At 43.5% G+C, this 21454-nt stretch overlaps 1 protein-coding gene across 1 annotated transcript in view; it reads right to left on the bottom strand.

The window, feature by feature from the left end:
* LOC118103543 (plexin-A2) overlaps window positions 1-21454 on the bottom strand; it is a 74768-nt gene that overhangs the window by 7274 nt on the left and 46040 nt on the right. The window contains exons 12-26 of the mRNA XM_035150616.2: window positions 20804-21003; window positions 18918-19069; window positions 17673-17790; window positions 16517-16653; window positions 15816-15983; window positions 14096-14189; window positions 10917-11156; window positions 9532-9675; window positions 8853-9087; window positions 8026-8168; window positions 6090-6358; window positions 4096-4162; window positions 3571-3717; window positions 2434-2593; window positions 1491-1594 (exon numbers count right to left, since the gene is read on the bottom strand). Coding sequence (XP_035006507.2) covers window positions 1491-1594; window positions 2434-2593; window positions 3571-3717; window positions 4096-4162; window positions 6090-6358; window positions 8026-8168; window positions 8853-9087; window positions 9532-9675; window positions 10917-11156; window positions 14096-14189; window positions 15816-15983; window positions 16517-16653; window positions 17673-17790; window positions 18918-19069; window positions 20804-21003 — 2378 coding nt within the window. The remainder of the gene's footprint in view (window positions 1-1490; window positions 1595-2433; window positions 2594-3570; window positions 3718-4095; window positions 4163-6089; window positions 6359-8025; window positions 8169-8852; window positions 9088-9531; window positions 9676-10916; window positions 11157-14095; window positions 14190-15815; window positions 15984-16516; window positions 16654-17672; window positions 17791-18917; window positions 19070-20803; window positions 21004-21454) is intronic.

Here is a 21454-nt window from a genome sequence, read left to right as displayed (position 1 = left end):
TGAAATCTAGGTTTTTACCACAGAGCGCGGCAACCCCTTCCCCTCATTAAGGATTCAGCGACTTGTTACTAACAGAGACAATTTCAGTGAAACTAAATGAATTCATACTTCTTCTCAGTGCAGATTAAACCCTTGAAGCCTGCATTAGCCTGCTGAAACTCCACATTGTCTTATTAACAATGCTTGTATTAAAATGAGAATGTGTTTCTCATGTGTAGTTCACTGACAACTGAATGGTTCGAGGTTACAGAGACCAGCCTATTGCAGCATGGTCCTACAGTTTGTCTCTCTGGTCGTACCAGGTAGATACTGACTGTTGATCTACTTCTTCGCAGATGATGCAACATTTTCTATGTTTTTATATATTTTCTTTTTACGAGCAAGTGTAAAAACCAAACATTTCCACACCTGGCAATGAAAGAGCAAAAAACTCCTTGACAGTTATGAGACTGTACATCCCTCTCTTGTCAAAACCAGATTTCAGTGCAGAAAACACAGTTCCCAAACCCCTCTTTGTTTGTACAAGTTTCGAGCGCTGTTGTTTCTGTGGAGACAAACATGTCTGACAAAGGAACAGCGTGACTCATCCGAGGTCCGTGACCTGTGTAGTCGTATTAATGAGCAGGCGGAGAAAAGATGCTGGAGAAGACACAGGCTCACAGGAGCATGTTCCGTTTGTGACTGGGAGTTAGAAGAAAAAAAACGCAGGCAGGGGTGATGTGAGTGATATGAATATGAATGAGAAACACCCCGTCCTTCATCGACAGTATCTGCTGTGACGCCCTTGAGCAACTGGATAAGCGCAGTTTTTCAAATAGGTTGAGAAAGATTTAGGGTTTGCGGGTGTGAGGGAGCAGCAGCGTTTGACACTCAGGTTTTTAGTGGAGCTGCAACGACCGGCTGACTCACCGAGGATACGCTCCTGCTGATATTTTGTTGTTAGTGCCAAACATGAGCTGGTACCAACTTCTTAAATGTAAGAACTTTTATCGTTTTATATATTATAAGCCTTTCACAGACATATTGGCATGTGCATTTATGTTTGCCGATATGAAACTTTTATTTCATAGAATTAGAAATGAAGAAAAAGATGTGCATTTAAATTCTATGTAAAAATATGTTTGTTTTAATGAATTCAAGCTCTATATTTGATTGTATTTTGTTTATTTCTTTCTATTTAACAGTTAAATATCAACCCTCAATTTCATTTCTTTGTCATACAGGCTTTATAATGATATCTTGCCAATATATAACAGCCAATTTATCATTATCAGACATATTTCATTCCTTAATATCCGCATCAGACCTCAAAAAGCCATATCGATCTAGTATCATTGTAAACTGAACATCTCTGGACAAAACCATGAATTTAAATGACTATTTTTCAGTTTTGTGACATGTTAAATATTTGATCAACTAATCAAGCCAACAAACCAGCAGATTAAAGGACAGTAGAAGCTGTAGCCGTGGTATGAACAGGTTTTACAGACCTGGTAGTGCATGAGTGTGTTGAGCCTCTTCCAGTCGCTCTCTATCTTGGTGGTGATGTCCTCATCCTGCAGGACCACACGAGCGGTTCTGCCCTGCCGCCACTCTGCAGGAAAAAAAACAACATTAATACTGAATTTGTGACATATGGCATTTCGGGGGGGAATGTGTGTATGCCAAGTGTCTGACAGCTACACGTTGTCTAATGTCCATTGTTCTTCTTGCACTGTCCCTTTTTTAACTGCTGCGGATGAGGTCATGTTATCATTTTGCGTCTGTGTCAGTTTGATCTTTTGAAATGCGGCGGAATGTCAAAGGTAGCGGCCAAAATGTCACCGAACACACCGTCCTGCGCATTTCTGCTCGACAATTAAAGTGTTTGTGATCCTGCGAACAAACTACAAACGACACAGCGTCTTCACACACACGGATTCAAAAACGTCCAAAAGCAACAAGGAGAAACTCATCCTCTCCAAATCCTTAACCTTTAAAGGTCCCTCAAGGGATAACACTGCAAACCCAAAGCAGCATCATCCACTACTTAAAAGGTATCTTATTCCCCCGGTTTGAAGGTGCATGTCAACCTGCGCCGAGTCATTCGGCATCGGGTGACATGTTGTGGGCGTAAGCCTGCGTGTAGGTGCGCTGTCGGTGCGGTTTAATGTCAGTGTGTCAGAGTGTTGCCGTGATTCGGGCTGTAAACAGGTACGGGAAGAGGATTGTTTCCCAGAAATTGATGTTGAGCCCTTTGTTGATGTCACACATCTTCAATGAAACATCTCACACGCCCGCTCTCAAGTGTACATTTTCCCCCGCCCCTCGTTATTCCAACAGATCATGTGCCAAGGCAAATTTCACCTTGTATGTTTTTATCTCACTTTGTGCTGTATAACACAAGCGGAATAAAACAAGTAGTTTGTATGACTCCACTCGGCGAAGACTCACCCAGATCCATGTCTCCGGCTCGCGGTCGCTGTGAGTAGGGCATGTTCTTGTACACGGCATCCAGGATCTTCTCCTTCACCTGGGTAATGGTGTCACAGTTGAGCACCTTGACAGGGATTTCTGGGCTGTTCTCATTGTCTGGGTTCACACAGCTCAGCGTCTGGGGATCCGGTAAAAAAGTGAGAGAGAGAGACAGGGGGAAGCAGGGGGAGGCCGGTGAGAGTCAGAGAAAGAGAGGAACTATAGGAAAAACCCTTTCATTACTTACTCCTCACCAAACTGTCCTGGTGGAGAGGAGCTCGGCCACAAATGCAATTTCACCTCTCCAGGATGTGGTGGCTGTGCAGCTCTGGCAGGGGCATTAAACAAGTAATGAGACACGGACTCTCGGAGATTCTGACATGGTGATCAGAGAGGTGTCGGGCTGCTGGTGGCTGGCTCTGCTTCGGAGCGGAGGCCTGTGGGGGAGTTATCCTTATGGGCTGGGGTAGGAGTCCCTAACATGAGACGCATTTCAAACTCTACAGTGCTCATAGACCAGTCAGAATTTAAAAGCCTCATTACTCTTGATTATATTTATCCGTTAATATGTATGAATCTGGGGTGTTTAGGTGTTTAAATTAAAAGTTACACCCTGTGTGTTGCACTGACTGGTGAAATATTCTCCTGAAATTATCCGGAGGGGCTGTTTGTGTGAACGCAAATGTCGTGATCACTTGCTCTGGTTATTCTCCAGTGTTTTTCTTTGAATTTCCTTTGAAATGTCAGTGAGAAAAGACAAACCCTGTTTATTATGACCTCCTATGTAAACAAGGAGAAGACACATGGTTGCATAGGCAGCGAAAAAGGGATCTAGAGTTGGAGTTAAAATCGTGTCCACACTCCAAGGTTTTATTTTCTCAAAGTGTTGGTTTCTACAATCTACCCGAGTAAGTCTTGAAATAAATATCCAGGTATGCAAGACTATTTCCTCGCTGTTGTCATAGTACTCAAACTTTCAAAGGATTTGTAAATCTACAACCACACATGCCACTTTTCTATGAATCTGTTGAGCCTCTTTGCCGAGAGACGAATAAAAGTGAATGCAGAGGAAATTTGAACTTTTGTCTTGTTTTCATTGATGCCTTTATGACTCACCAGCGTCTTGTATTCGATCTGCTGTCGGATGAGCTTGTCCTCACTGAGGGAATAGCGCGCCTCTCCGGTGATGGAGTCGATGGGTCCCTTCTCCATTTGCTGTTTGATGGCACAGAACAGCATGAAGAGAGGCTCGCCAGCACACTCCTTTGTTTTGGAAAGGAAACCCAGGGATTAGAGAAGAAGGTGGGAAAAAGGAAAACAAGACACAGAAAAGAAGTGAAGGGAAGGAACGTGATCTGTATTCGTCAGCGCGGCGGCGATGAGACTCGGCAACTGGAGCGTGACACATCAAACCTAATAAAATGGCGCTTTCTCTCCTTTTGAATTGCACAGCTTGGAGATGGATGTGGCCCTACGGGTAGCCATTATCCCTCCACAGTGTCCATAATACACATCGGTATTAGAGCATTACGATCACAGCAGTCTGTTTCACAACCAGCTGTATCCACGTGAAGAATCCTGCCCGTGTATATCACGTCGACACCTGTAGCGATAAGGTGTTGAGAAAGCTTATGTTTTTACCTTGAGAAATTTGTGGAGCAGGAAGGCGAACCAATTTGTCAGCATCTTCTCTGCCACCGACTCCGTTCTGCAAGACAAGAGGAAAGAACGCTCATTTGTGAGCGAGAGGCGTCCCACAGAGAGCCCCAGTGCTCTGATAATTCTTTTATAATTTAAGACGTAGAAGAGCCTGATATTGTCGGAGCTCAAAAAAACATGACATGGAGAGTTTACAGAGAATTACATCCATCGCACGGTCCCAGAGGACGCACGCTCTGATATATACTGTAGTTAAGTGCTGCTGGTGCACAACATATTTGGGTCATGACATGAATTTTCAGAACTCAGAGGTCCACTTCTGCTCCGCTTCTTCATTCCTGCACTTAGTGACGTTTGCGCGAGTCCAGATGGGAAGATTTTTTACGATTTACTGGAGCAAATCCCTCAAAATCATGTAACGGTACCTTTAAAACGGAATATAAGCCCCTTTTTAATCTGAGTCTGATAGAAAGCCTGCAGCGTTACAGCCACTCGCTCTCTCTCTCCTCCCAAACCTGCTGTCTCTCTGTCGCTCCTTTTCCATCTTTACCTTCACTTCAACCTCAACATGTACTGACTCCACTGTTGACGGCTTCCCATTAAATTTTAGAGCATTTCCGCACGAGCAGTGTGTTTGGGCTAACAACTTCTTGTTGCACTGGCTCCCCTGTGAATGCATCCTTATATTTAATGAGTGTGCTTCAGATTGAGAGAGCCCTCTTTTTATACAAAAAAAACCAGAAAACCCTCATGAAACATTCAATAGGCCAGTCTCAGCACTGGGAAAACAATCAGCAGATAACCAGAGGTGGAGGAGAGAGGCGAGAGAAGGGAGGAGATGAGAGGTGACGGGGAAAGAAACGTGAGCTACAGCTGAATGTTTCATGAGTGGCACACAGAAGATAAGTCAGACTGACAACAGCTCTGCCGCCGCTGCACTCACTCGTCCCCATTAGGTTCTCTTCCTCTGGTAGTCTCTCCCACTCTCTGTCACTTTTACTGCTCCTGTCTTTCACCTGTCTGCTCCGGCTCCTGTTTCTCACACTCGTAACGGCTGTTTCACGCCGCTGCACAAAACAAAGCCAGAACAGAGGTGGGCTTTCCAACGCTGGCCTACTTGCTCATCCGTCAGGAGTGCCGCAACTGGGCCGGAAAGCACAATGCACACAGGAATTATCGATGCCAAAGGATAAGTGGCGCCGATCAGAACCCGTCAGGTTTGTGACAGAGGAGCCACTCGTTTAAATCCTCTGACAACACTAGAAAATGTGTCCAGTTTCAACAATTCACAAGGCAGTGTTTGAACCATAAACGTGATTTGTTACGAAAAGAGGAACGATGGGTTTTAAAACCTCTTGCAAATATTTGAATTTAAGGGACCTGCCTGTTTGGAGCGGGCTGTTTGTTTTGCCTGTGGTGATGCAGGTTCTTTCTGTAACTGTAAAAAGTGAAACCTGAAGCTGCTCCACTGCTGCTGCACGAAGAGCTGTTCACCCGTTTATTCAAAGTTCAGTACGTAGAACCCCGAACTGGAGAATCTGCTGTCGTTACCATGAAATACACCCATTGTCGAGCTCCAACGGTCACCTGTTTATTCAAAGTTTATTAATATTGAACGTAGAACGTGTGTCCTTATCGCCTTAAATTCGACACTGCACTTCCTTGGGTCCTGCACATATTCCCTAAAACCCCAAATTTCTCAAATTAAACCACCAGACTGGTTTTACAGGACCATTTTAATATGTATTTAACTTGATGCTCTTCCCTATTTTGTCAATATTTCACCTCACATTTAGTTGAGTAAGTTTTATTTCAAAGTGAGATATTTAGTTATACAACATGACATGCACTATTCCAGAATGACAAACATTATCACGATTTGTAAAGAACTTAGACAAAAAAGATATATATATGGATATACATATAACTGTCTTTTTATAATGAATCTTTCTGTGACAGTGAATGCCTTGGTTTACCTGCGGAGAAGCAGCTTGGGGTGGTTCTTGCTCTCCAGGTTGCGTTCTATCAGGTCTGAGAGCAGGTGTTTGAGGATGTCTGTGGCGTACTCCAGCCGTCCCTGCAGAGCGGTCATGATGAGCGAGGCGACGTAGCCGCGGTCACGCATGGAGAATGAGCGCTGCAGCTCCAGTGTGCGGATGAATGTCAGCAGGAAGATCTTGTTATTCACCAGCTGAGCGAACTGCTTCAAGGCTTTTTCCACAGTCGCCTGTCCGCTCCCCGGCACCTACACACATCATGCGTTTTTTGCACACAAAACAAAGACGCACACGCTCATTAGAAAAATACTCACTGGAGGAGAACAAAAGTCATAACGTAGAGGGAGGAACATGAAGACACGACGAAACAAAACTGATCATAAACGCTGCCCAAAACAAAACCACTACTGTGGCTACAGACGTCAGCAGCAGTGACGTGCAAAAGGAGGTCACGATGATTAAACTTCAGTCAAAAGGCTCTTTTGAACAGAGATCTTTTGAAATCACTGTGACCATAATAAACCAACAATTACCGGTAGATCAAACTTGACCTTGACTGCAGGAATAGTTGTTCCACAAATATTGACAAAAGCAAGCATCAGAGTTACTTCAAAATTAGGAGCTTCAGCCTTTAAATACTTAAGATCAGGACAATAATAGAACAATCAGAGTGATAACAAATCAAAGTAGAGTTCTCTTGAGACGAGATGAGGTCCTTGGGGATTTAGAATGAGAGAAAGATCAATACAGAACAAAACATCTTCAAGACAAAAGAGTACAAGTAAATAAAAACAGACTGATTTACTCTTGTGAACTTTCCACAGAGAAAGTTGTAGAGTGAAGACGGTCAAGGTCTTAAATACCTAAAGACAGGTATAATCCATATAAAGATGGACGACCCGTCTCCTCCCACCAGCCAGTGGGAGTGAGTATGTGTTGCTTCTCGCCATAGACTCAATCCTTCAAGATGCAGAACTTATAAATCTAGAAAGTAAAGTATCCCTTCTCCCATGTTCCATTTAAATGACTGATTGAGATTTGTATTTGTATATTAAGGTTTGACCGTATGTGGGTACTGCCGGCTGTACAACTAATTGTCCCACGTGGATAATAAAGATACCTTGAACCTGCAATGACGTCATTTGGAGCTAGAGACTGCGCCGTATAAATCGTGGTATCGAGGTCCCACCAGTACACACGGTCGACCAATCGTTTCATTGCATCACGTAACTCATTCAAATCAAACTTACTGGAAAAATTAACACTTGAACAAACATCAGTGTGATAAAAACTACTTTAAATGACTGTTGTACTATTTAGTTTGGTTAATGTCCCATTTACTAACATGGTTGAGGTGGGATTTATGACCTATACTGCAGCCAGCCACCAGGGGGTGATCAAGATGTTTTAGCTTCACTTTTGGGTAGTTGTTATGACGTCCATCTTTATGTCTTTGGTTTATATCTGAAGAAGCTGTTGACTAAAACGTTTTAAACGCACTAAATGTTCTGTATCGAGCGAGTGGGATCTAGTGTAAGAAATATCATGTGTTGGAAATCTTGGAAATGTTTAGCATGTAGTTTTGCAAAGAGTCGAAAAGAAAACAACTACCGAGAAAAGTTGTGAACAGGTTGCAACTCCGAACAGGTGCGTCACTAAGGCGGCGAGAGAAGCAGCCAAATCTCCTCACAAACTTCATCTGGTGCGAACACCGCTACGCAAACAGACCTCGAGCTGAAGTGAGCAGACTGACATTTGCTCACACCGCTCACTTCGACAGCAGTCTGACAGCACTTGAACAACGAGCCAAAATCAATCTAGCTTTGGAGTATACTGGAGCCCGAAGGTCAAGACGTCAGAAAAATAGTTGAAACTGGATTCAAGGGGTTGCAGCCGTGCTCCAGGGGCCTCTCACCTCCAGCTCTCTGAGCACAGGGTGATCGTCGATGCCGGGGAAGAGAACCCTCATGGCGTAAGTTCGATAGTCCAGGTACGGGATGCCAGCTCTGTCCAGATCGCTGGTTAACTCGTTGATGTCCGTCTGTAGTTCTGCAAACGCTGCGGATGATGGAGAAGTGGGATAAATATTTTACCAAACACTTTTCAACATCGTTGTTTTTTAACAGCTCATAATTTTTTCTGTTACTGAGGTTTTTCAATATACATTCTAAAAGATTTTAAAGCCATCTAAGAGTGGAGCCCCTCCTCACTAAGTTCTATATATTTGGTTGTTTTTGTGTTTTATTTATAATCAGTTACATTTCTTTGTCAAAAAGGCTAATAAAGACATCTCGGGAAGCATTGCTGTTTTTTAAATATAAATATCGGCCTATATATCAGTATTTCGGGAAATTTCTTACTCACTAATATCAGCATCATCTTCCAATAATCCATATCAGTCGGGCTGAAGTGGTGTAATATGTTTTTTGTGTTATTACTTAACTAAACTTAAAATAACTTCCTTTAAATACAATCTTTACAAAAGTTATAGAAAAAAACAAGCAGGCTTCCCCAGAGGTTTCTATCATTAATGACCATTCAACTAGTCTTTCAATTACTCCCCCATCTGATACATGCTGGCAAATAAATCTTTATCAGACTAAATCACTTCACGAACAAAGCCTCCACAGTCATCAGTCAAAACATTAGTCCTCAGCAGATGGTGCAGTAATGTGATTACGAATCAGATGCTCTTTTGGAGTTTTAATCAAATGGGATTTATACCCAGCCTCCCTCACTCACCCTCCTTGCACTCGAGAGCCACTCTGGACTCCAGATTGTCCATCTGCATCTGCAGCCGTTTCAAAGTCAGGTCGTTCTCGTGGGACTTGCGTCTGTAGGCCAGGAGGACGATGATGACGATGATGAGGAGCAGGCCTCCTCCAGCTGTGATGCTGAAGATGGCAGGAAGCGTGAGCAGGCTGTCGGAGCGGATGTGAACTTCTCCGGGTGAGATGTGGAGTCCTCCTACTTGGACCTGGAGGATTAGTGAAAGAAACAACCACAGGACTTGAAGACACTGTTGAGAATCCTCGAAAAAACATCAAAACATTGTTGATGATGAATTAAATTGTCCGACCTCCGAGGATTTATGGATGATTTTCCAAGGCAACTGCCTTTGAATAAAACAAGTCCCCAGCACACCAGCTTAGTTTCATTTTTCAAGCTCTCTTCTCATTATTTGCAAGAGTGGCTGTGAATAAATCTGTGGGGCAATGTGCTGTAATTGGGAACCTACCAGACCATGAGTGACAGACAAAGACAGAGAGACTGTGACTAAGTGAAAGCCTGTCAATGACCCACAAGCACAGCGACGTACAGACAAACACTGACCCACATCCACGCAGACAGCAAATCAGATGCACTGGCAGACAGACGGAGACAAAAGCCAGCAGAACGGCAGAAAGGGCATCAGACTGACCAGGACTTTGTGCTGCCCGGTGAGGTTTGGTGGTTCACAGAGCAGCTGAGTGTCGGACACAGTGAGAGTACAGGGCGTGTCCCCGATCAGCACCGTGTAATTCAGCCTGGCTCCACCAGACGCTGAAGGCACCAGGTTACGTCCCTGAAACGGAGAGAGAGAGATACAAGATGCTTGAATGCAGAAAACAAAAGATATATCGCACCAAAAATACATTTAAGAGCAAAATCCATACTAGCAAGTTCTGGTCTGAGGCTTCATATGAAACCAGAACTACAAATCCAGTCTGCTCCCCGGACATCTTAGTTCTTTTACCCCTTTGGGACTTTTTCCTCGGGTTCCCCAACAAATCTGTATTAAAGTCTTGCTGATCATATTAGCAGCAGTTTAACCTCAATGAATTATTACCATGCAGTTTTTTGAGTCATTAGTATAATGACTGTAATGACTCGCAGCCACTTGCCGCGGTGCCTGCTACACTGAGTCATTGAGTCATATTTTGCAGGAAATCTGCTTAATTAATTTACCAAAGAAAGGCAGATTGCTTCTAGATACGAGCCAATATGCCATTTGCCCGTCACAGAGCTACAGATTATGGTTGTTGCTGTGTTGTTCAGAAACTACAAAAAGAAGCCATGTGGTTCTACTGAGAGCAAGTACAAGACTTCATGGGGAATGTCATGAGACAAACATAGCAGCTCTGTTCCATTTCAGTGGCTGCTTCCTTAGGAGGCTACAATTTAAGACCGACTGTGTCACAGCGGCACGACTACGCTGTTCGATTTCCAAGTCTCCTTCAGATGCGGCGGACATATGCATCCTTTCTTCCCCGAGCAACGAAGGATCCAACTTTGGTTACAAACTGTTTTTTTAATAATGGTGGCAGCAAGCGACAAAACAAAAACTTCTAGCTAACGGCCCACGGGTTTAAAAACCAAGGGGCATGAACACATTCTCGTGGTGTTCAGTTGCATCTCTGTTGCTAGGCGACAACAGTAAGGGCAGGACAAGCTGGTGAAACTGATGGTTCTCATTTTCAGTTCGGCCTTCACGGTCTACGCTTTCCCACAAAGGCTGCCTCCTTAAATACATGTGTACTTATAAATAATTATTTTATAATGATGCAAGGATGTTGAGGAGAATCTGACCAGAGAGGACTCGACTGATTATTGAGGGAACAGTGGGAGATTATAGAAACGAGGACATGGCGAAGACGACATTAAACAAGGCTGATACTTTATGTCCTATACTGCACATCCAACATCCAACATCCATGTGGTTGATGCCAAATACTTATTGGCCTGAAAGTATTCCCTCTGTGTACTGCAGGGAAATAAAAATAGAAAGTGTGAAAGCAGCGGCAGGTCAGATCTCCTCTAACTCACTTTGAGTATGATGGGAGCTCCGGGTTTCTGCTCCAGAACCCCCGACAGGCTGAGGGGCTCCAGGTACGGGTTGGGATAGTAGACGAAGCTCGTGTTGTTGTAGGTGAGCAGAGCTTGGACGTTGTTGAAGACGAAGCCGAACTCGTCCACGCGTTTGATCGACTCCTGGTCGGCGGTGATGTCGGCCTTCAGGGAGGGAGCGAAGCAGCTGATGGTGGTCGTGTTCAGCACTTTGCAAACCTGGAGAGAAGTCAGATCAAATGAACGAGTTACACGTGTCCCCTTTACATACAGACCTAAATGTCCTGCATACTATGGAATACAGACTATACACACATTTAATGACTCACAGGATTGTTTGCATAAATTATTTAAAGACATAGATTAATCCTTTTATAGGTTAATTATAAAAATGTCAATTTTCCCCCAGCATCATTATTTTTACTCTTAGAAAACTTTTGTTAACAGTTATCCTTGTTTCAAAAACTTTTTAATCTTCTGGAAAATGTAATTTCTCCTCATGTGAATATCAGTTTTAAAATGAGGCATAAATTAATGCCCCCTTGTACTTTTGTAGTAACACACATACATACATAATAAACAATATGAATCTACACAGCCATGTAGGCTCTTTTAAGACCCGGTAACATCTGTCCTGAGAGATCCGATCACATGCTGACAGTGTTAAGACGTCTGTTCACACCTGGCGTCGCGATGTGTCCTGAATGTGTCTCCTGTGATCACTCCTTATCGGATCTCACCTCCACTTTAGATGCAAATAAACACGTACGTCATTTCTATTTGCGAAAGACCAAATAGTTTCGTTCTTTCCCTAGTCTGAGTTTATAGACATTCGTTGTCGATGTGTGTGTGTCTGTGTGTGTGTGTGTGTGTGTGTGTGTGTGTGTGTGTGTGTTAGCCAGAGATAAAGAGAGAGAGAAGGATGGGGCTTAGTTCATCTTTTTTGTTAGAAGCTGGTGTAATATGGAATAAGATTTTACCCATTTAGAAAAATAGAAATCATAATGTCAGGGCCAGTGGTGGACTCCACATTGGGAGCACTGGGACATTTCCCAACTCCTTTATATGTTCACACCTGAACGCCGACCACTTGTGATCGAAGCTCTCAGGACAGATGTTAACATTAAAATAGTAAATTAGAGGATCTGTGCGTTGGTAATCTACATAATGAATCCATATGTTCATGTGTGTTCTCACATTTTCACCTGCCTGTAAACGTATGGGTCTGATTTATGGTCTTGTGTAAAAAGGGGAAAGTTTTTTTATCTGTTTTGAAACAACTTTTGCAAATATCCACTGTATCTCCCACAAAACCAATCACTCCCTTGATCTGACTCATAACCAAACACATAAAACAGGCCGGTCTCTGTTATTATTCATGTGAACCATATCAATAACCAATAACATTTCTTTTTTACTGTTTTTTATTCTGCAGTTCCTCAAGCTCCTCGTTGTCGAGCTGCTCCCTTAACCTCCGACCGATTCCAGGCAAATTTTCTAAGCTTCGGTTTTTATCTGAGGTTTAAAAGAAACTTGTTTCAAGTCAATTAACCGCTTTTGTGTTTCCAAACATTTTGAAGGAGATCCAGTTATGTTTTGGAGATGAGCACGATAAAGAGACTGCCCTCATTAAATTTACCAGTGACCCTCTTTACGCAGCTGATTTGGGTGAGAGTTCAGCTTTAATCCCTTTAAATCTCAGTTCTTCCAGTAACACTGAGGAACATGCAGCTTTAATTGACCGGCTCGATTCTGGCTGGCGTCATTAACACACTGTTTAATTGGCTCAGGGCGCCACTCTCACACAAAGCATTGTCTACATGAAACACTCCTCTTCTTCAAAACATTTGAAGTTTACTCATCTTATTTTCCTTTGACAAGCTTCCACTTGTTCCTTATTATCTGTACGTACAACATTTATTTTCTCTGCTCTGCCAACAATTCAGATGTAGCCACTCAAATCCTTCGAGGCACAAATGGAGGGCAGGAAAGTTGAGGTCAGGCTCAGAAGCTGATAGTGTTTCACAAACTGATGTAAATATAATTTACTGGCCCAGAAGAGGCCATAAACTCTTTCATATCATATTCACCTTGTGTTCCGTCTCTATTCTAACATCGATAAAAAGTGACTTTAAAATCTCTAGTTGATGGAAGTATACAAACAAACAAATGCATCATTTTTATTCGTTTGGCATCTCTTCACTAGCTACCTTTTTAGAATAGATTATTTTGTTTGTAAATCCCACACCCTCACATCCTCAGGCGATTCTCACACTGGTCCAAGGTGGAAAACCTGGGGCTAAAGGTGAGAGGACCGTTGCCATCAGGGTCCCAAACACTTTGTAACCATCAATCACTCTGAAGTGATCTGCCCGAGGAGCTCAGCGAAGTTGAATCAGCTCCATAAATCATCTTTCCAAGCCAATTTTTTAAAAATCTCTTTTTGAAAAGAACGATCTTATATGTTCCCTCTTTCTAACCTCGACACTAAAGCAGTTATGTTTTCACCCCTGTACTGTTTGTTGGTTGGGTGTGTGGGTGGTCGGGTGTTTGGCAGGTTGGTTGTGTTGGTTGATCAGTCACTTTGGTTTGTCGGTAGCTTTGAGCAAAAACTACTAAACGGATTTCTGCGAAAATTTGTGGAAGGATGGGACATGGGCCAAAAACAGGTGGATCAAGGAAATATTCATCACTTTCTTTAACATTCAGAGATTTTTAACATCGCCCCAAATTGAGGAGTAGTGAATGGATCTTGATTTGAAAAAAATCTGGCATTTAGGGAGTGTGTGCAATTTGGTGCAGCTTGATTGAATTTAAGGGGACTATTGGGACTGCTACTACTGAGTGCCATTAAGTATGGCTTCATTTTTACGACTATTAAACTGTGCTGTTGTATTTCAATCCAATTGGTTAATTTGCTGTTCGTCCTGTGTGTTTTTCTGACGTTCCAACCTGTCACCTCATCAGGAGTTTGTAAATTCTCTCGGCAACATTTAGCCATGTGCAAATAAAAAGTAGTAAACTGACCTCAATGCCAAATCTACCTTGTTACCCTCCAAGCAAACTATCAATAAAGATCCGTCTTACTGTGCTGTTTTCTATCAGCTTCAGTTAACAACATCAATAAAGGAGTAAGTGCAGTAAATCGTCACACTCACATTGACAGATTCGTGGCCGGCATATTTGACTCGGACTCGCGGCTCCTGAACCACGTCCAGGTTGGTCCCAGTCACCGTCAGGGTGGTGTGTCCACTGGTGGGATGAAAAGAAATGTTTAGAAGAATTACCGTGTCAAACACATCACACTCCATGTAGCCATGTGCTGGAATGCAAAGAGATTTAATTGAAGCGATGACCGCTGAGAGATCAACCTTGCCATCTCGCACACCCTACATTTTCCACAGAAGCTGCACTGATGTAGGCTCCAGGAGACATAGTTGGGGGTAGCTCGCTCTTTGTTATTGGGCAGCAGAGCCAGATCAAACGGCGAACCAGCTGGCTGCTATTTTATATTCATCCATGCCTGTGAGGCTGGCGTAGCATGAATACAGGTGCTGCTTGTTTACATACCCGCGCTAGATGTGATTAAAATAAACAACACTCTCTAATCTTTTGCATAACCTGTGCAGCAGTCTGAGCTCAGGAAACAGCGGCAGAGTGAAGTGAGGAGCGGGAAAGAAAGAGGAGAAAAATACAAGAGGAAATAAAAAAGAGTGAAATCAGTTTCATTAATAAAAAACGGAATAAAAAATGTCCGGCCTATGAGCCTGACAGAGTGCCAGTCCTTCTCCTCTCATACTTCAAAGACTGCCTAAGCTTGTAGGGCCACATAGTGGGACGGCACATTCGCGATGAAGGCTCTTGATTGCGGCTCCACAAAGCTGCTCCTGTCACCAGGCTGAGGGCCAGGGTGTCTCTCTGAAGTCTAATCTGCAGGGACGCGGTGCTGGCTGCCCGAGCCCAAATTAAGTGCCATCATTAATTCAGTGGAGTCCAGGTAACGCACCGCTCAGCTGTGATGGAGACGTTTATGCGGCAACTTCACTGTCACCGTGTGATACCGGCGGCATCGCGCTGTTTCAAGAGAGTTTCAATTAAATGGAACATGATTTCTATTTGTGTACACGAGTCATCCTCTTGTGATCACAGTGCGAGGTTGTTAAATAATGATATCTAATCTAACTGACAACGCCTTAGTTCTCCACAACGCTTTCCATGTGACCCCGACACGCGAGCTAATCCACAGATCCACATGCTCTCTGATATATAAACTATGATGTTATACTTCATAGAAATATAGATTTGTAACTTTTGCATAATGCTTGTTTTAACCTGTATGATACGCTGGAATGTTTGGGATATGACGGCATTAAGACTATTCACATGACATGGTCTTATGAATATCAGAAAGACCATGTGAAGAGCAGTTCAAGCTCCCACTAATATTTAGTCACCGATCAACCTGGGGCCCATTATTCTGAATTTGCACCATTAAAACTGTTGTTTACAACATGAGATCCTTTTCTCGCCTATTAATAATGTCCCATTCAAACTCAAAAAACCCAAATTAACACTATGCTTGACACCCATGTGTGAGTGTGAGAGACCTGCAGGAACTCACACATTTATCAGCACTTTGCACCTAACGATAATTTGTGATCTCCGTGTAAAGCGTAGTCACAGGTTTTATGAGATAGGTCCTAAAGTTTTTATGTCTGTGGATTTTGTAAAGGGAACAAGATCCCAACAAAACCATTAAAGGTTCTGCAAAGTTAAAAAGCCCAAAGTCTGCTTCTGGGGAATCGTGACATGACATCATGATTTCCCTACCATTGTATTGTATTTGTATATAAGCAGGACTTTAAGGCTCAGTGTTACCTGGTTATGCTCCACAGGGGTTCGATGCGCTGCACCGTCGGATCCTCTATGTACTCAAAGGCCAGACTTCCAGGAACTTTGGCCCGGTCCACTCTCAAACTGACCGGCACTGGCCCCGCCCCCGTCACCGAGGGTGCAGAGAAGCACACGATCTCCGACGCGGTCCTCCTGGTGGCAGAATCAAGAGAGGGGGATTTATTCCTGCCTTTGAATGCGACAGCCTACTTTCTCCCGCAGTGGTAAATCCCTGACTTAAGGCGGTTCAGAGCCATGCACATTACCCTGAGGAGAGAGGATTCATTACAGTCTGTCCCATCTCCTCCTTGTTACAGACACATTAGGAGAGGAACAGTGTAATTAGCAGAGGGCGCTCGAACTAATGGTCTCCTCGCCTCACCCGCCTGACTCCTACCACGTGAGGCATTTTGAACTTTAAAGAGATATCTATAAATACACAGTGAACAATACCTATCGCTGTGAGTTACAACATCCTCATCATTAAGTCTTTTCATTTAACAGATACTTAATTGTGCCTTAAATGTGCTTCTTTATATAGAACAATATCTGACTGTGTTTCATGGATATGAGAGGGAGCTAAATCTTTAATATGGCGTGAAGACAGTCTCACTCTAGTCTCTGTTGAGCCTTTAGGACTTTGAAGCTAAAAGAGCATCCGCTGGTTCTATTATCTTCAGTCTCACCTGTACAGCTCACAGGTCTGATTACCGAAGTACACATTAACCGAGCTGCCGGCTCCCAGGTTCTCCCCAACGATGGTGACTTTGGTGCCCCCAGATTCGGGTCCTCTGCCTGGGGTCAGCGCCAACATGGAGGGGATCTGTGGAGAACCAGAATTCAGTCAACTCAGGTCACACACAGAATACAATTAGTCTTAGTAATTTGCTGATTCTGAAAGGCTCCATTCTTCCTCAGCTTCGGCTTAATATAGCCTAAAAATGTGTTTAAAATGTGGAGCAAAGAACTTATAACTAATAAGTTAGAATTGAAGTAAACAAGAAAATTGTTAAAATAGAGGTTTGTCATTAGCCTTCATAATGAAGCTCCTGTAAAATCGATGTTGTACTCGAGGAACCTGCGGATCCTAACTTTTAACCGATATTAACTATTCAAGGTCTAAAAATGGAATTTTATCTCTATATTTAGCTTATTTATGATATATTTGACCAGAATTTTATATCACACATCATTGTTTCTGCCACGCTTTTTGTGTAGGCTAGTTTTCAGTAGTTCACCTTGAAGAACACGACGCAGCGAGCACGAGCAGACCCCCTAGTCATGTAGCCCACTGTCTATGGAGCAGACTCAGCAGCAATGGTTAGATGTTATTTTAACGAGAAGCTGTTCGAGGATTGACAAAATCCAGTGTTTTCCATTGAGGCGAGATGCCAACTTTGTCTCAAAATGTTTTGGGAGAATAAGCTGTAAAACACTGGATTTGCACATAAGCTCTGAAAAGCACCAGCACTCTGCTGGCTCTGGAAGAAGCACGATGTCCATAGAGTAATTTGCTGCTTATGCTGCTTGTTTAGCGGCTATGTAGGAAAGCCTTCAGGGCCCACTTTCTACTTACAGTATACACTATCCTAGTTTGTCTATTTCTTTTTAGAATTCTTTAAAAAGGTCTTAAAAGTCATTATTTGAACTTAAAGATGTGCAGATCCCCTGGTTGCACTTGAGAAATGAAATCAAGCGTCGGATTCAGTCTTTCTCTACAGTTAATGTTTGCTGAGGTATTAATAAATCTATCTGGTTGTTAGCTTTCAGCTGCAATCGCGCCTCCAGCCGTACTCTATTCCGTTTGTTTCCAGCTAAATCTGTTTCAGTGTCAAACATTACCACAAAGGAGTAGAGCTGGGGGGACTGGGCCCGGAGCTCTGGTCTACATTCACCAACGCACAGCCTAACCGGACCTGGTGCGCTTCCTCTGGGAGCCACGGACATCTCACACACAATCCTGTCAAGACAAGACACGCAAATACATGAACACACAGCCATGCAACACATCATCATGCATACGAGTAATCACACCAGCCAGTGACACACACACACACACACACACACACACACACACACACACACACACACACACACACACACACACACACACACGCAGCAGAATCGCTGCACTGTATCACTTTTGTTATGAACTGCACTGGGGGGGGATATGGCCTCTGCTGGCGAGTGTGATTGAGGCAGACTTTCATAGAAGTTGTGGGTCAATACAGAGGGCCATCTTTCTTCCTAATGGGAAACCTATAACAGCAATATAACTCAAATGATAAACTGCACCCCTCCCCATCTCCAGCAAGATTGCCACCCACCATTACCTCCGGTTGCCATGACAACACAGGGGTTTCTTCAATGAATCAGTATTGCCTGTCAGGTCAATAAGATAAAGTGTGCCATGAATAAGTCATTATAGCAACTGACCCTGTGTTGAAATTAATGGCTGTAACAGCTGTAATGCCATGTTTTAAAGCACCGCGTGCGCCAAATGAATGGCCCCCGCCGAACACACAGCACCCGTGCGGGAATCTGTGCGTCCTCCGATACAATAAGAGCACCCAATGAATCGTCCCCACCCATCTGTTCATTCATACATCACGAGACTTTTCCAATTTTCTGCTGGCATGTTCTTTTCTCTTTTTTTTTTTTACAAGGATATAAATAAAGTCCCCCGTGCCGCCTGAGCCCAATCGCATTACATGGCTGTGAGAGAAACACATGGTTAACCGATTGTCCCTGCAGTCAGCAACACGCAGCGCATTTCAATTACAGCTGTGCCGGCAGCCTCATGACGACAGTGACACAAAGACTGTCTCTTCCATTGGCTCTGCCTGCACCAGAACAATACCCCCCCCACACACACACAAGATACTATAACCTGCTGAGGCATCACTGGGCTCCGGCTCATTCACAGACTGAGCTTGAGTCTGTGATCAAAATTGTGAGAGAGAGATTGCACGTGTGTATTTCCTCGTGTGTGTGTGTATTTGCACGTTTGTACAGTGAGAGTCTTGTCTATGTACAGTATGAATCCATGTGTGTGTGTGTGAGCAGAGGAGGGGAGGAGTCTCTTACTGTTCTGCTGTGATGTATCCGTCCTCCCGCGGGGTGCACTGCACTCCTGCAACCTCCACGTTACCCTCCAGCTCGGAGAAGGACAGACCCAGGTTCAGGCCCTGGATGGTCACCAGTGTGCCCCCCTCCAGAGGCCCCGCCACTGGGCTCACCTACATTGGAAAGAAAAGCAAGACAATAATAAGAGGAAGTCAAATGTATTGTACAGTGGTTCGTCAGTCCACAGGCTTTTAGGTGCTTACTTTAATTAGAATTACAAAGACTGTAATTGTCTTTTGCCTCACATTTTATTTTTAATTTTATGTAAATTTTTCAAAGAGAGATTATTTTTAGTCAGAAGAAATAATATCCACAGTTTCCCATGTTGGAGAATAATGTGCCGTAGAAAGAGTTTAACTCCAGAAAAATTTCATTCGTTACAGTTTTACTGGAGTCGCATGAATTTACAACCCGAGAGAAATGGTGACACACTATATCTTTCTAAGTCCTGGTTTAAAAATACGACACCGAAGATTTAGAGTGCTCTCACAAAATATCAACTGCGTTTCGACCAGTTCAAATACTGGACCTTAAAGTGTACACTGGTTAAACCTAAAACCTTAAAAAGTGCATCATGGAATGGGCTTGGTTTAGATTCTTGATTCCTTTAGCTTCTTTCAAGAATCCATCACAAGTTTTAGCACATCTTAGAAACACAGTTTGAAAACATCTCCTTCCAAATTAGTGTTGAAGCTCCATATCAGAAACAATCTCCATCCTTTCTAACACGCTTGAGAACACATCACATGACTGTTCACACACACTGGTCATGTGTGTGCCGATGTTAACAGGATGCACTCTAGTCTGCAGTTTGTTGCTTAGTTGCAGGAGAGGACGCCAGACTTGATGGTTTTTAAACGGATCCGTGTGGACGAAGCCTTCAAAGGCACATTGAGTTCATCTTGAAGAGAGTGGTGAGTTTATTGAAGAGTCCTTGAGATCCAGAGTTATTCAAAACTAACTTGAATACTGCAGTGACTAACAAAGCCTTGGAGAAACCTATTCACTGTCCTTTCCAGTGTAAAGTTAACCATCCCAGCAGGAAACCTCTGGACCTGCAGAGCTGAACAAGAGCTCGGCCCGGACCACTCTCCCTCCACTCCTGAGCAGCACTTGATAGTTGATTCACTGCGCTGCAGCTCCTTCAGAAACACTAATAATGTGACAGCGACTTCAAAGGCTCGCGGCTCTTTGAAGCGGGAGAGCCCTGCATCTCTGCTCCTGACCCACTGTGCCTCCTCATTCAAGAGCACGGACAGGAGTTTGCGACATAAAAGATCCATCGCCACTCTAGACAGACCGAATTCGTTTAGTTACCAGGCACTTAACGCATTCAGCCGCTGCACAAAGAAATGTACGATGGTCTCAGGTAAACAGATAATTGGACAGGAAACTGCAAAGTGGAAAGTAGAATTAGTGTTTGTTTTTTATATAAGGTTTTTTCCGAGAGAGAGAGAGATGGAAAGTTGAAAAATCTGAATTGCTGCTGGAACTTAATGAGCAGCTGTTTCCAAATGTTAAAAAGATTCCTTGATCCACCCCCTGATCTGGATCCGCACCAAAATTGAATGGGTTCTTCTCTGACCTATACCAGCTTATAGAGGGAACTGATATATGCGAGTGGGTGCTCGATTGAATTTAATTGGGACTGTTTGGCCTTGGCAGAAGTCTTAAATTCTACATCTACACAAAACTAAAATCTTAACTAACCAGTTGAATAAAGAAACACATCTCCTGTATAATTTAAACGTACTATATGTGTGTCCTTGGGGGTGCAAGTGACTGACTGGTGGACTGACTGGTGGACTGACTGGTGGACTGGGCGACTGTCCAAACAAACAACAAACCTCAGTAATGCGTGGGTTGGTGCACCTGACGTTCCTGGCAGAGAGGTCCAGCCAGCGGCTTGCATAGGGGGAGATGGGAGGACAATGCTGCTTCATGGTGCATCTGCCCTCACCGCTGCACCAGCCGCACTGGAACTTCCTCTCCGCCCGCAGACACATGCCACAGCTGTCCCGCTGGGCACTGCACTTGTAGAGATGCACTGTGGCGTAACGCAGAGGACATCTGGTCAGTCGTTATGATTTAAAGTCATTTCACGTGACAATAGGAATGGTTTTGATGTTGTCGAAAGATGAATCGCTCCTATTAAAAGACTATAAAAGTAAATTAAGCTCACAAAATACTAACACATGAACTAATTGGATCTAAAACAATCAGAATGCATATTTTGCAGTATTTGGATTCATCTCCAATAACTGACTTCAACCACAGAGTGTTGCCTTGTGAATTCAATAAATGCATAATTCCGCTTCCAACCAGATTCCAAAGTAATCCAATAAACCTGTCTTTGAAGTCCGTCTCTTACCCCCTCTCTCATGTTAGCCGCCTTTATTTATGCCCATATAAAATAACTAAATTATGACAGGGCCTGTTAAAATTTATGGCCACCGCTGTGTAAATCCTTGACTAAAACCCGTAATGACGACTGTCAA

The sequence above is a fragment of the Hippoglossus stenolepis genome, chromosome 3 (genome assembly GCF_022539355.2).
Source record: "Hippoglossus stenolepis isolate QCI-W04-F060 chromosome 3, HSTE1.2, whole genome shotgun sequence".
Taxonomy (NCBI): Eukaryota; Metazoa; Chordata; class Actinopteri; order Pleuronectiformes; family Pleuronectidae; genus Hippoglossus; species Hippoglossus stenolepis.
Note: the sequence above shows the minus strand (reverse complement) of the source record. Positions and strands in the feature narration are given on the sequence as shown.